The sequence below is a fragment of the Thecamonas trahens genome (genome assembly GCF_000142905.1).
Source record: "Thecamonas trahens ATCC 50062 unplaced genomic scaffold supercont1.35, whole genome shotgun sequence".
Lineage (NCBI taxonomy): Eukaryota > Apusomonadida > Apusomonadidae > Thecamonas > Thecamonas trahens.
The window spans coordinates 208001-220732 of NW_013657645.1; the positions used below are offsets into that span (position 1 = coordinate 208001).

The 12732-nt window shown below is 63.2% G+C and overlaps 6 protein-coding genes across 6 annotated transcripts in view; 3 read left to right on the forward strand and 3 right to left on the reverse strand.

Annotated features, from left to right (window-relative positions):
* The window catches only part of AMSG_07643 (uracil phosphoribosyltransferase), a 1255-nt gene extending 207 nt beyond the window's left edge, over positions 1-1048 (forward strand). The window contains exon 2 of the mRNA XM_013900656.1: positions 381-1048. Within this exon, the coding sequence (XP_013756110.1) occupies positions 435-1028 (594 nt within the window). The 5' untranslated portion in view covers positions 381-434 and the 3' untranslated portion in view covers positions 1029-1048. The remainder of the gene's footprint in view (positions 1-380) is intronic.
* AMSG_07644 (uncharacterized protein) lies at positions 1040-4302 on the reverse strand (the record flags this gene model as incomplete). The annotated part of the gene is made up of 3 exons (XM_013900657.1): positions 4193-4302; positions 2038-3737; positions 1040-1924 (listed from the first exon to the last, which is right to left on the reverse strand). Exons 1-3 carry the CDS (start codon positions 4284-4286, stop codon positions 1040-1042), a joined length of 2679 nt encoding a protein of 892 aa, XP_013756111.1. The 5' UTR covers positions 4287-4302.
* A 389-nt stretch (positions 4303-4691) lies between these two features.
* Positions 4692-5248, forward strand: AMSG_07645 (transmembrane protein 97). Its single transcript, XM_013900658.1, has one exon. It carries the CDS (start codon positions 4729-4731, stop codon positions 5233-5235), a length of 507 nt encoding a protein of 168 aa, XP_013756112.1. The 5' UTR covers positions 4692-4728; the 3' UTR covers positions 5236-5248.
* Positions 5124-8519, reverse strand: AMSG_07646 (serine/threonine-protein phosphatase 4 regulatory subunit 3). Its single transcript, XM_013900659.1, has 2 exons — positions 8335-8519; positions 5124-7760 (listed from the first exon to the last, which is right to left on the reverse strand). The coding sequence occupies exon 2, from the start codon at positions 7312-7314 to the stop codon at positions 5368-5370; it is 1947 nt and encodes a 648-aa protein (XP_013756113.1). The 5' UTR covers positions 7315-7760; positions 8335-8519; the 3' UTR covers positions 5124-5367.
* A 1680-nt stretch (positions 8520-10199) lies between these two features.
* Positions 10200-11778, forward strand: AMSG_07647 (uncharacterized protein; the record flags this gene model as incomplete). The annotated part of the gene is made up of 2 exons (XM_013900660.1): positions 10200-10880; positions 11100-11778. The coding sequence occupies 2 exons, from the start codon at positions 10200-10202 to the stop codon at positions 11610-11612; spliced, it is 1194 nt and encodes a 397-aa protein (XP_013756114.1). The 3' UTR covers positions 11613-11778.
* AMSG_07648 (uncharacterized protein) lies at positions 11219-12227 on the reverse strand. Its single transcript, XM_013900661.1, has 2 exons — positions 12128-12227; positions 11219-12018 (listed from the first exon to the last, which is right to left on the reverse strand). Exons 1-2 carry the CDS (start codon positions 12183-12185, stop codon positions 11822-11824), a joined length of 255 nt encoding a protein of 84 aa, XP_013756115.1. The 5' UTR covers positions 12186-12227; the 3' UTR covers positions 11219-11821.
* Positions 12228-12732: the final 505 nt, after the last annotated feature.

A 12732-nucleotide genomic window follows, 5' to 3' on the forward strand; every position in this document is an offset into this window, starting at 1 on the left:
TCTGTCCCGCGCGTTCCTTGGCACGTGTAGGCCCAGATTGGGGGGAAGGATACCATTTTGAGCGGATTGCCGGGATGAGGAGAGGGGGACACGGTGACATGGTCAGTGGAGGGGCGGGGGGGATGGGGAGGGGGGAGGGGGGAGGGAAGGGAAATTGATGGGACAGGAAAGGGGGAGGGGGGGGGGGAGGGGGGAGGGGGGAAGAGGGTTGCACTGGTGGGGGGAGGCCGGAGGGAAGGGGAGGTGTCGGGGGCATGGCTCGCTGGAGCGCGACTCATTGGCGGCCGTGACGATGGTTGACGATGGATGCGATGGATATGATGGTGGGTGTGATGGATGCGGTGGTGGATGTGGGGTTGGTGGGCGGAGAACGGGTGCAGGCCACTGTCCTGCCGCACATCCACGTGCTGAGGTCGACGAACCAGATCAAGGGCATGTTCACCATCATCCGTAACCGAGAGACGGTCCGGTCGGACTTTGTCTTTACCTGCGACCGGCTGACCCGGCTGGTAGTCGAGTTTGCGCTGTCGTTGCTTCCGTATGAATCCAAGACAGTGATCACGCCGACCGGCGACGAGTTTGTCGGCCTCTCGTGGGCGTCGTCGATCTGCGGCGTGGCGGTCATCCGGTCCGGCGAGTCGATGGAAGACGCTCTGCGGTCGGTCTGCGGGCCGGTTCGCATTGGCAAGATCCTGATCCAGAAGAACACCGAGGAGAACTCGCGCGACCTGATCTACGCGCGGCTCCCGGAGGACGTCTCGTCGCGCAAGGTCCTGCTCATGGATCCGGTTGCCTCATCGGGCCGCACCATCATCCGCGCCATGAAGGTTCTTCTCAAGTCGGGCGTGCCTGAGGAGAACGTCATCCTGGTTACTCTCGTTGCCTCGCGCCGCGCCGTCTGCTCCATCCTCGCCGCCTTCCCGGGCCTCACCATCTGTGTCGGCGAGGTCGATGAGGCCGTCAAGGGTGACTACGTCGTTCCTGGTCTCGGCACCTTTGGCGACCGCTACTACGGCACGGACATATGAATGAACGCGATTTACTCCGACTGTGCGCTGCTTGCTCCGGCCGAGGCTGAGAGCAGCCGCTTCACGTCATGCGAGACAAAGAGCGACGAGAGCCGCGCCAGCCGGCCTTGCATGCCATCGAGCCGGTTGCGGCGGACGGTCTGCGCCTCAACCTCGAGCTGCCGCTCAACAACGGAGAGCCGCACAGCGCTGGCCGCTGCAGCCGCCACAGGCGGAAACTCGACCTTGAGCAGCGCTTTGGACGGGATGGGCAGGCCGACGTCAACGTCACTCACTGCAGCTGCTGCCTCGCGGTCGAGATCCGCGGCCGAGAACATGCCAGCCTCGCCGCGCGATTCGCCGCAGCTGTGGCTGCCGGGCCCGGAGCGCTCGCCGAGGTCCGTAGCTGAGACCAGCGGCGGTGGCGGCGAAGGAACGGCAAACGGTGCACCCGTTCGCGGCACAAGGTGTTGGGACGGCTTGGAAAAGGCTTTGGCGTGCGCGAGCGACGCCTCGATGCGGTTGCGCGAGGCGGCAAGGCCTCCGGCGTCAAGCGCCCGCGGCCGGAAAAGGTGCGCGTCGTCGACCTCCGAGTAGGGAACGAGCGGAACGCAGCTCGGAAGTTGCGGCGCGGGATTGAAGATGTGTAGCTCTGGCAGAAGCGGCGGTGCGCGAAGGACCGCCGGAAGCGGCTCGGGCAGGGCCGGCGCAACAGTGTCCGACTCGCGCCAAACGCGGCCAGCGTCAGCCGAGCGCACGACTGCATCAGCCGGTACCGACCGCGAGATGTCCTCTTCTTCGGCGCCTGTCCGCAGTTCGCGTTCCTCCTCAAACGGCACCCAGACCGAGTGCTGCGGCAGCGGATACGGCCGGTAGTGGTTGACCTCGACGTAGACATGGGCCTGCAGCTTGTGCGGCTGCAGATCGAGTGCATGGCGCATGGTGGTGACCGGTAGGGGTGCGAGGTCGACACCGTCGGCGCCGCGCCCGCCCAGCAGGGCGGCATCTTCACCAAGCACAACGGAAGGACGTCGACAAGAACCTGGGAGGCGCGAGCTGTCAGCGGCAGCGTCTCGGCCTTTTGCTGATGGGCGACGAGCGCAGCCTCTTGCTGGCGCTTCTCGTCCTGGACAATAGCAGCGATCTTGTCTTTGTCAAAGCCGACGACAGTGAGAAAGGCGCGAATCTTGGCCAGCCGCTTGTTGGCGCGCGCTCGGACAATGAGCGTTCGCACCACGTCACGGAGGCGGGTGAGTGCGCGGACACGGCGCTCCCACTCGACTGACATGAGCGCATCAAACTTGGGATTCCGCACCGCAAACGGGAGGCCGGCCTGAGTTAGCGTGGGCCGCTCCGACGACGACCAAGGGATACGGGCCGCGAGCGCGCGCTCGGTCTCCACATCAGCTACCTGTTCGTCGTGGGCGTCCCGGAGCTCCACAATGCGCGCGAGTTCGGCGTCTGATGGCAGGTTTGCGCCACGGGCAACCGAGAGTTTGAGCTCGTTGGCGCGGCGGATGGCGGCTTGCTCGGTAAGCACTTCGGAGAAAGCATACTCCTTGACCTGGCGCGACTCAAAGGGGTCGGCAAAGAGCTCGTCGAGCGACGACTTGAACTGCGAGGCCCGCGCCTGTGCCTCATGTTTCTCCGCGATGGCAGTGCGAAGAGTCTTAGAGCGCGAGCGGCCACGTCCACGCTGGGCGAGGATAGCTACCACATTGCCGTGCGACGAGAGACGCTCCAGCTCTTCGGCATCGCTGGTGTGCACAGCAATGGGTCCGCGAGCGCGCCCGGGTTCGCTCCCGCTTCCAGCTGGCTCATGACTCCGCGGATCAACACCGGCAGCACGCAGTGTCCGCCTCCGCATTGAGGCCTTGCGCTGAAGCTTTCGGGTGTACGGGTCACCGTGGCCGGCGCCGCCGCCCGAGTGGACAATCTTGACGTTGGTATCGTACGAGTCGACAGCTTGGGTAACAACTACTGCGGCGCCGCCGTAGGTCACCCGCTTGAGATCCTCGGCAAGGACCGCGGTCCGCTCCTCGGCAGCAGCGTTCATGCGGCGAACGAGCGCGTCGCGCAGAAGGCCTGGCTGCGACGAGCCGGCCAATGAGCAGCGGCGCGGCTCAAAGTTGAACTGCGAGACGTTGAGCTCAAGTTGCGCCGACGCAGTCACGTACTCGAGCGGAGTGTATGTGATGGTGACGGTGACAGAGCCCTCTGCAGGGATGACTCCGCTGGCCGGCGAGACATCAAAGCATGGCGAGAGCGGGACGCCGCCAGCCGGCGTAATGGCGTAGTCAAACTCGATCGGCACGTCGGTGGCAAGCTGGAACGAGCGCGACGCGTGATTGCCGAGCTCAACAATGCCAAAGTCGACAACCTTGGGAAACTCGACTTTGGCCACCACTGGGTAGCCGTGGATGGGGACAAGGAGGTTGGCGCCAGGGCAGTGAAGCCGGATGCAGTCGTAGTAGTAGCGCAACTCGGTCGGCTGGAACGAGACCCTGAGCTTGAGTGCCATGCCAGGAGCGATGAACGGCGCCTTCTTGACGTAAGTCAGCGAAAAGTACGCAGACTGCGGCGGGACGATGTGCAGCCGCTGCGGAACTGACGATGTGTTGACCACCGCCACCACAAGGCTATGCGAGTTGTTTGGTGTAAAGCCGCCAAAATGGACTGTGGCGGGACGGACCACAAACGCCTCATTGCCTCCCGTCTGCTGATAGACTTCTGCAGTGTGTGAACAGGAGGGAGGCCGAGATCGGTGCGATGATGACCAGCATGAGGGGATGACCAAGTTGATCGGGACATACACGCACGCATACACACGCATACACACACACGCATACACACACACGCATACACACACATACACGCATACACACACGCATACACACACATACACACACATACACTTGTGAGGACACATCGACCATCATGTCGCCCTCCTGACCACAGCCACCACCAGAGCCACCACCACAGCCACTACAGCCACTACAGCCACTACAGCCACCACAGCCACTACAACCACCACCACAGTACACATTCACCCTCCCCTTCACCCTCCCTCCCTCACTCCCTCACTCCCCCCCTCCCTCCCTCCCTTCCCCCCTCTCTCTCTCTCTCAGTGTTGTCACAGACCGGACCGAGGGAAGGCGCCGTTTGACAAGGCAGGGGCTACGTACGATGGTCTAGGAGGGGATAGGGAACTCGTGGACGAGGTGCAGGCTCTACAAGCTGCAGCTCCTTCACTGCGGGGGCAAGCTCTTGTACTGCCATGCCCCTGCGAGTGTAGTGTGTGTGTGGGGCGGGGGGGAGGGGGGAGGAGGGGGAGGAAGAAGGAGAGGGAGAAGGAGGTGAGGAAGGTGGGCGGGAAGTAAGGGGGGGGGAGGACGCTGTGTACGCCCCCCTGGTGACCCGCCCAGCTACGGCCAAGTTGACAAGGCACGACATCCATGGCGATGGAGGGCCAAATATGGGGTGCCTACTCCTATGGCACAGCCATCAACCAACTTGAGCATCTGGTAGTCGACGGGGTGTGGTCTGATGGAGAGTTGCCATGCCAGCAGGCCAGGCCAGGCCAGGGCGATGCCGTCGGGGTGGCCCACGGCAGATGTGCGACAGGGCCGGCCGGCCCTAGCTACCGCTGGGAGACGGCGACGGTGGAGGCGAAGACACTTGACAGGCTCACACAAAAGACATAGAGTACAGGTAGAAGACGATGTGGTGGCTAGATGCTGTGTTTCTGGTCTACTTTGCGGTCCACATTCCGACGACGGCCCTCATTGACGCCCAGTGCCTGCCGGTGGTGGCCGAGCTGGTTCCCGGATTTGCCAAGGAACTGCTAGCGTACCATGTGGAGACCTTCCACGACCCGCTGGTTGCCGACCCGCCGCGGTGGTTTGTCTCGCTGGTGGTCTGCGAGGCGCTTCTTCAGCTGCCGTTCTTCTTTGTCGCCGTCTACGCCTTTGTTGCCAAGCGCAACTGGATCCGCATCCCGGCCATCATCTACGGAGCTCACGTGGCGACCACGCTCGTGCCCATCCTGGCAGAGATCGCCTACGCCGAGCCCAAGGCAGACTCGCCCGGCGGCGTGCTCACTCCCGAGCTTCGGGCCACACTAATCGCCATTTACATTCCGTACCTGCTCGTTCCGATCACACTCGTCGTCCGCATGGCCTGTGCCGAGCACCCGTTCGGTGAGCCGGGCAAGGCCAAGATGGCGTAACGACGCACTCGCGAGCTTTGCAAGCCATAAAATGAAACCACAACCACGCCGCCAACAACAGGCTTGGGCTGAGCGCTCGAGGCTTGGCGACTAGGGTCACGGCTTTTGGCCGTTGGCCCGCATACGACTGACTCAGGCCACACCACCGGCCGGCAGGCCGGTGAGCGACTTGCGCCTCTTTCCGGCACGCTCGTGCTCGGCAACTAGACTTGGGACGCCGCTCTCGCCGTCGTCATCGGATCGTGCGCGGGACGACTTGGATGAACCTGAGGCCGATGACGATGACGAGCCGGTCTCCGAGGTGACCTCATCGTCAACAGCGAGAGAGGCTGAGCCCGAGACCGAGGACGATGCTAGCGAGTCGTCGTCGTCGGATGACGGCGGGCCGCGGTCGAGAGCGGTGGCGGCAGCAGCACCAAATAGCGCACGCTGCTCCTGTGTTGACGACTTGGACCGGCGCATGGCCTCCGAGGTGACCTGGACCGGGAACGGGTGGCGCTCGGCGTTGTTCTCGCGCTTCTTGCGGAGCTGCTCGGCCGTGGTACGCAGGTCCTCAAACACAAACGAGAACGGCGAGCAGTTCAGTCGCGGCATATACGTCATGATGTGCTCGATGATGGATGAGACGCCGGTCCGACCCACAAAGTTAAGAAGCTCGGCGACGGCGGCAGTGTAAAGGTTGTCACGGGCGCCGTTGAGCATGAACCGCTCGATGATGGGCTCGAACAGGCGGTTGTTGATCATGTAACGCCAGTAGCGCACGTCACCCACAGCGAGGAAGGCGCGCATAAACCGGACAGCGGCAAGGGCGAGGTACATGTCTCGCGAGAGCGCAAGCTTGAGCACGTTCGACGCAATGTTGTTGCTCAGAATAAAGTACTTGCACCGGTAGCCGTGCTGTTGGATGCAGAACGAGAGCAGGTCCGACACGTTGTTCTTGATGAAGCCGTAGAGCCGCGAGTTGGCGAGCGTCGACCCTTCGCCTCTGATGCCTGCAGTTGCCGACTCGCCTTGGCCGGCCACCGCCGCGCCCGACGACGGCCCGGCCGCCTCGCCAGCATCAGACTGGAACGGCGCGCACAGGATGTGGATCATCTTGTCGTAGAAGAGGGTGAGGAACTCCTCCTGCTGCGGGCAGTCCTTGAGCGACTCCATGTCCAGCAGGACCCGGAGCGCCTCGGTCAGCTGTGTCTGGACCCCATTTTCCGGGTCGCACGTCAGCTGGACCATGATCTTGCGCAGCAGCGGGTAGTCAACGGCCTCCTGACCCAGCAGGTAGGCAATCATGATGTTCGGATCGTGGGTGACGACGCAGGCAAAGATGTCTGTCGACGCCATGCGGACCGCGTTCTCCGGCGAGTCAATCGTCGGCTCAAAGATGTCGAGCAAGCCCTTGGAGCACAGGTCGCGGTACATCTCTGTCCGCCGCTTCAGCTGCAGCATCTTGGTGAGCGAGAAGAACTCGTCCAGAAACAGGACAAACTCCTTGATTCGCTCCGGCTGCGCGTCGGCGGCGACGACCTGCTGGAAGACCGACGGCAGGTACTGCTCATCGGCGTAGACCTGCTCGATGATTTCCACGTTGTTAAAGTAGATGAGCGTGTTGAGTGTTGTAAAGGTAGCGTCGTCGAGGACACGTGGCAAAACCACGTCCTTGATGTACGAGACTTTGAACGTCTGGTGGATGGTGTCCTCCAGCTCAGGCGAGGCAAACGGGAGCACCTGCTTGAACTTGGCCTTGGAGAGGAGGAACTCGCGGTGCCGCGGCCGCGTCGGGAGTTCGGGATCGTACTCGAGCGCACCGATGACACGCACAATGTAAGCCTTGGAGAGCAGCATCTCGATGAGCGCCTGCTCGTTAAGCAGAATGAGGGCCTTGAAGACAGCAAAGACCTCGTGCAGCTTGTCAATGTTGCCTGCCTCTTCCAGCGTGTCAAACAGCATCAGCAGCTCGTCGACATATCCCTGCGTGAGCACAATCGACGCCACAGCCTGCCGCTGCGCCATTGGCACGTTCTCTAGCGTGCTGGCCAGGGCGCCCAGTGTTTCCACACTCACCGGCGGCACTTCCATGTACATCGACTCCTCGTCCTCAAGCCGCACAAACGGCGGAAGGGCGAGATCGAGAACGAGCTCCCGCTCGTACCCGACGCTGGCGCCACCGCAGCCTGCCCACCGCTTCCGCTTCCACCCTGTCCTCCTGTGCCAGCTGCACCCGAGCTCCCCACATCAAGCTCGCGCTCGTCCTCTTCCTCGTCATTGTCGCCCGGCGACTCAAGCTCCATCGCCTGCGGCCCGCCGTCCTGCTGCAGCCGCTGCGCCTGGCAAATGTCTTGGAACACAATGTCGCGCCCGCGCGGCTCCTGAAACGAGATTGCAAGGTCCAGCTTGTTCTCTGAATCTGCCCACACAATGAGCGACTCTTCTTGGATCTGGAAGATGGCCGAGTCGTCGATTGCTGTCCACACCAACACCGAGTCCGGCTTTTCCTCCGACACAATGACCAGGTAGTACCGCCCATCCGCCTGCAATCCGGAATCATCACCAGCACCACATCCCACACGCCCAACACCAGCCCGTCCCGAGCCACGCATCAACCCCACAACGCCAGAGCCCACCACCGCCCCGCCGAGCCGAGCCGAGAATCGCCGACGTGCCGCCCCAGCCACGGCCGCACAGCACCAGACACCATAAACAACAACAACCACATGTGAGTCCATTCCCCACGCCCAGCACCCCGCCCAACACCAGCCCCTACCTCCCCACCCAGCTCCCACCCACTCCCCCGGATCCGGACACCATTTCCCAAGCCAGTTCCAGCCTGGCTAAGCAGCGGGAGAGCTGAGGGCAAGAGGTCAAAATTGGTGTCAGGGAGTGGCCACCTAGCAGCAGCGACAGGGAGGGGGGGGGGAAGGGGAACAGGAAAGGAGGAGGTATGGATAACGACAAACAGAGGCATACAGAGGCGCAGTATACCCCCTTTCCCCTCCCCTCCCCTGCAAGCACACCCGTGCCAGCCCCAGCCGTTGCCACAGCCGCAACCGCAGACCCACCAGCACCTTCCTCCCTCCTCCCCTTCCACCACAGTCACTCACGTACAATGGAGGCTACCGAGGCAAAGCCAAAGCCCATCTCCTCCCACTTGCCACTGGTAGGCTGCAGCTGGAAGAGCTTGACCCGTGAGAGGAACGAGTCCTCGTACAGAGGGTCAGCAGCAAGTTCTCCATGGCCTCCACTCCCGTCCCCGCCCACAGACGATGGGCCTGCTTCAGATGCCATGCTCGTCGAGTGAGGTGGAGTCCTTTGCCTTGCCCGCCGTCCCGCCCAACACCACCGATCCCAGGTCCAGCCCCACTCAGCGGCAACACCCAGCGGAGCATGCCGCGCATGGTGGCATGCAATCCCTGCATGTCGCCGCCGTCTTTAGACCGCAAGCATCTCGAAATAGTTGGGCATGTGTGGCTATCTCGATCCGGCCGGCTAGAGCTGGCGGGCCGAGCCATCACTGGCCAACACACACACACCCACAACCGCCCAACTTGTTGGGAGAGCGAGCATCTCGTGCAAGTTGGGGATGAAAGGGTGAGTAACCTGTCCCGATCGGTGCGATGGCCACCTTGATGATATGCGGCCGACCTGGCTGAGACGGTGCCATTTGACGGACCCGGGGGGGGTGGGCGACGGCCGGCAGCTGGAGTGGGAACAGATGACCGGTGACTGACGGATGGCAGGCAGGGCAGGGTGATGGATGGCTGGTAGGGCAGGGTGATGGATGGCTGGCAGGGCAGGGTGATGTATGGCTGGCAGGGCAGGGTGATGGATGGCTGGTAGGGCAGGGTGATGGATGGCTGGCAGGGTAGGGTGATGGATGGCTGGCAGGGCAGGGTGATGGATGGCTGGCAGGGCAGGGTGATGGATGGCAGGCAGGGCAGGGTGATGTATAGCTGGCAGGGCAGGGTGATGGATGGCAGGCAGGGCAGGGTGATGTATGGCTGGCAGGGCAGGGTGATGGATGGCTGGCAGGGCAGGGTGATGGATGGCTGGCAGGGCAGGTGGTCAGGTGGCCAGGCGGCCAGGCGGCCAGGCGGCCAGGCGGCCAGGCGGGCAAGCTGCTCTCTCACCGACTCTCTTTGTCGCTGTGGCCGAGAGCTCGACAGAGATGGCGGGACGAGAGGGAGACGAGAGCGCATGGTCATGGTTCCGCGGGGACAACCATCCGACAGCCACCCGTGCTGACACCTCCTATCTCCGTACCCTCCCCTCCGGAGGGAGTCCAGGTGCCCGCCACCGCCGTGCCCCGCATCCGCCCTCCTCCCTCACCACCGCAGACATATCCGGCGCACGCCCACGCCGCCGCTACGACGCACTGCCCCGTCCTCCCCTTGAACCCATAGACAGGTACGCTCCTTCCAGTCCCCTCCCCCTCTTCCTTCTTACCCTCCCCCCCCCCCCCCCTCCCCCTCCTCTTCCCCTCCCCTGCCATTGGCGCCTGTTTTCGACCGTTGGGCTGAGGTGGTGGCGGGGCCATGGGCCGTGGGGATGGGGATGGGGAGCAGAGTGGGGTACAACCATATGATGGAGACTCATATGTGTGGTTGGTTTATGGTGTGTCTACGGGTGATGGTCTCGTATGGTGGTGCTTTGGCGGTGTATTGGCCTTCCTGGTGGTCTGCCATCGCTCCCTCATCCGCCCCCCCCCCCCCCGCCGTCGCTTGCCATTGCCGCCCCGTCGCCTGCGCTTCCGATGCACGCCTCCTGCTCCGCTTTGGCTTGGCTACAGGCCGCGTCCGCTGCATCGAGCAAGAACGAACGCGCCAGCATACGCCCTCTCCAACAAGGACATTGCCGGCTCGCAGCCGCAGGTTGTTCGCTTCCAAACCCGTCGGCACACCAACCCGCTGGCCCCTTCGTACGGGAAAGTCGGCGGTGAGCATCGCCGGGCCGATGGCTCACTCCCGCCAGGTATGTCCGAAGAGGCCGGTGGCATTCTTCCGCGCATGCCGGACCACGCAGCCGCCGCAGCGAGAGCAAGTGCCACCGCCCCACCGCGCAACGTCCTCGCCGTCGACGACATCCAAGGCGCAAAGTCCAAGTCACACTACGCCTCGCGCTCGATCCGCAACCCGCTACAGACTGACGACATCGACGGCGCGCACACAGCCCCGGCTCCTCCCTTTCGCCGCAATCCGCTCGCCGTCGCCGACATCAACAACGCCTGCGCCTGGCGCTCCACCCGCCAAACCAACCCGCTCAACCCGCAGTACGTCATGGGTCCACCGCGCGTCGATGACTACATCATCTCGCACGCCCCACGTGCCCTTAAGTACACCAAGGCTGGCATGGTAGAGGACATCGATCGCTCGCGCGCCATGCTCCCGGCCAAGGTGGTCATCGGTGATGTGGATGGCTCGCACCCGCCCCCACCGCCACCTGCTGCCCGTCCACCCACCTCTTCGAACACATCCGCCTTTGCTCACAAGACGGTCGACTCGCCGCGCATCCGCCGCATGAAGGGCGATCGCAAGGGCAACCCGCTCGACCCGGACTATATCCTTCTCGATGGCCATCACCACGCCGACGCCCCGGCCGCAACTTCGCTGCCTATGCTCAACGGTAGCGCTGCAGCCGCCCCGCAGCTCGAGCTTGTCGCCTCACCGCCCAAACCAGAGCCCAAACCAGCTCTTTCTCCGCCGGTCGCTTCCGAGCCCCCTGCGCCGGTGCCTGCCGCGACACCTGCCGCTGCTCTACCAACCCCAGCCCCTATGCCCGCACCCGTACCCAAGCCGGCGCCTCCTGCCCCACACCCGCCCAAGACCCGCCCAACAACCGCCACTGTCACCCGCCGCCGCAGCCGGCGTGGCAAGCGTCTTGTCGGCCCGCATCGCTCCGTGGTCGCTCCGCCGCCGTTTGCTGTCGACTCGGCCAACGGTGGGGCTGCTGCACCCGCGCCCAAGCTCCGCCCCGCTCTTGTTGACGACTACTATCCGTCTTCACAGCGCAACGTTTACATCCCACCAGCCCGCGGGCGCAATGGCGACAGGCAGCACGCCGTCCGGCCGGGCACAGGCCACTCGACCATGCCGGGCTTTGGCATTGTGTCGGCCGAGGGTGGGACTATGTTCCGCCGCGACTCTCGGCCAGCCACGGCCGCTAGCCCTGGACGATCATCACGACGCCCGGCGGCGGCCACCAACCCATTCATGGTTCAGGAGCTGGCGTACGGCGCCAAGACGACCTCCATCCCACCGGCGTACTACAAGCCGTTCATGCCCAAGAGCCAGACCACCATGCACGCCTCGCACATGACCCAGCGCCAACGCAGGCAGCAAGCAGAACGCCAGGCAGACATCGAGCTCGTGGCATCGCTCCCGCTGTAAACCAAGTGAGGAACACCAAACGACCGCACTGCCACGGACGGAACAGGAGAACTCGCTGGGTCATTGCTCCCCGCAGCAACCAGAGACAAGCGATCGGACAGACCAGACCCATCCCACGACCATCTCAAACGCCCCGACACTGGTATAGCTCAGTCCAGCTCGCCTCTGCTTCAGCAGATAGCGCCTACCTAGCTTTGCAGCTCTGCAGCTCAGTCGCGGCGGCGGGCACGGCCGCGGAAGGCCGACGGCGGGCGGGCGGTGGCTGTCGTGGTCGTCGCTCCACCACCCGCGGCACCTCCGGTACCCGGGCCAGCAGCCATGGCGCCTGCAGGGGCATCACGGTCATGGCACTTGCGCGACGACCGGTTCATGAACATCAGCAGACCACCGACCACCGCTACCAATACTGTGTGGGGTTGGGGAGTGAGTAGGCAGAGGGCGGGTAGGGGGAGAGGGCAAGGGAGGGGATCACGGGCAGAGGGGCGGCGAGGAGAGGGAGGGGGAAGAGGACATACGGGCGAGGTTGAGGACCACGGTGGAGAGGGAGAGCTCGGCAATAGCGTCAATGGACATGGGGAAAGAGGGAGGGGAGAAGAGACCGAGGAAACGTTGTCAAGTATGAGCTGACGAGAGAATGAGCAGTTGGTGCGTTGCCAGCAGTTGGCGGAGGAATGTACGATCATCGACCGGTTGTTGCCACTGTGTGAGTGGTGCAACACACACAAATGTGCTTGACAACATCGACAACACCATCAGATCGTGCATCGGGGTGCAATAGCAGTTTTCACAAGTCGATGTCTATGGCAGTCAAAGGAATAACTGAGAGAGTTGCAATTTTACACCTCGCTGCGCGAAAGTCGAGGAGATCGAGCATGTGTGAGAGTATGAGCTGACGAGAGAATGAGCAGTTGGTGCGTTGCCAGCAGTTGGCGGAGGAATGTACGATCATCGACCGGTTGTTGCCACTGTGTGAGTGGTGCAACACACACAAATGTGCTTGACAACATCGACAACACCATCAGATCGTGCATCGGGGTGCAATAGCAGTTTTCACAAGTCGATGTCTATGGCAGTCAAAGGAATAACTGAGAGAGTTGCAATTTTACACCTCGCTGCGCGA

Bases quoted from the DNA above. Each gene is read 5' to 3' on its own strand.
- AMSG_07645 (XM_013900658.1), top strand. From the start codon at position 4,729: ATGTGGTGGCTAGATGCTGTGTTTCTGGTCTACTTTGCGGTCCACATT.
- AMSG_07646 (XM_013900659.1), bottom strand. From the start codon at position 7,314: ATGTACATGGAAGTGCCGCCGGTGAGTGTGGAAACACTGGGCGCCCTG.
- AMSG_07648 (XM_013900661.1), bottom strand. From the start codon at position 12,185: ATGTCCATTGACGCTATTGCCGAGCTCTCCCTCTCCACCGTGGTCCTC. The intron at 12,019-12,127 runs GTATGTCCTCTT...AACCCCACACAG, and splicing joins CGTGGTCCTCAACCTCGCCC to TATTGGTAGCGGTGGTCGGT.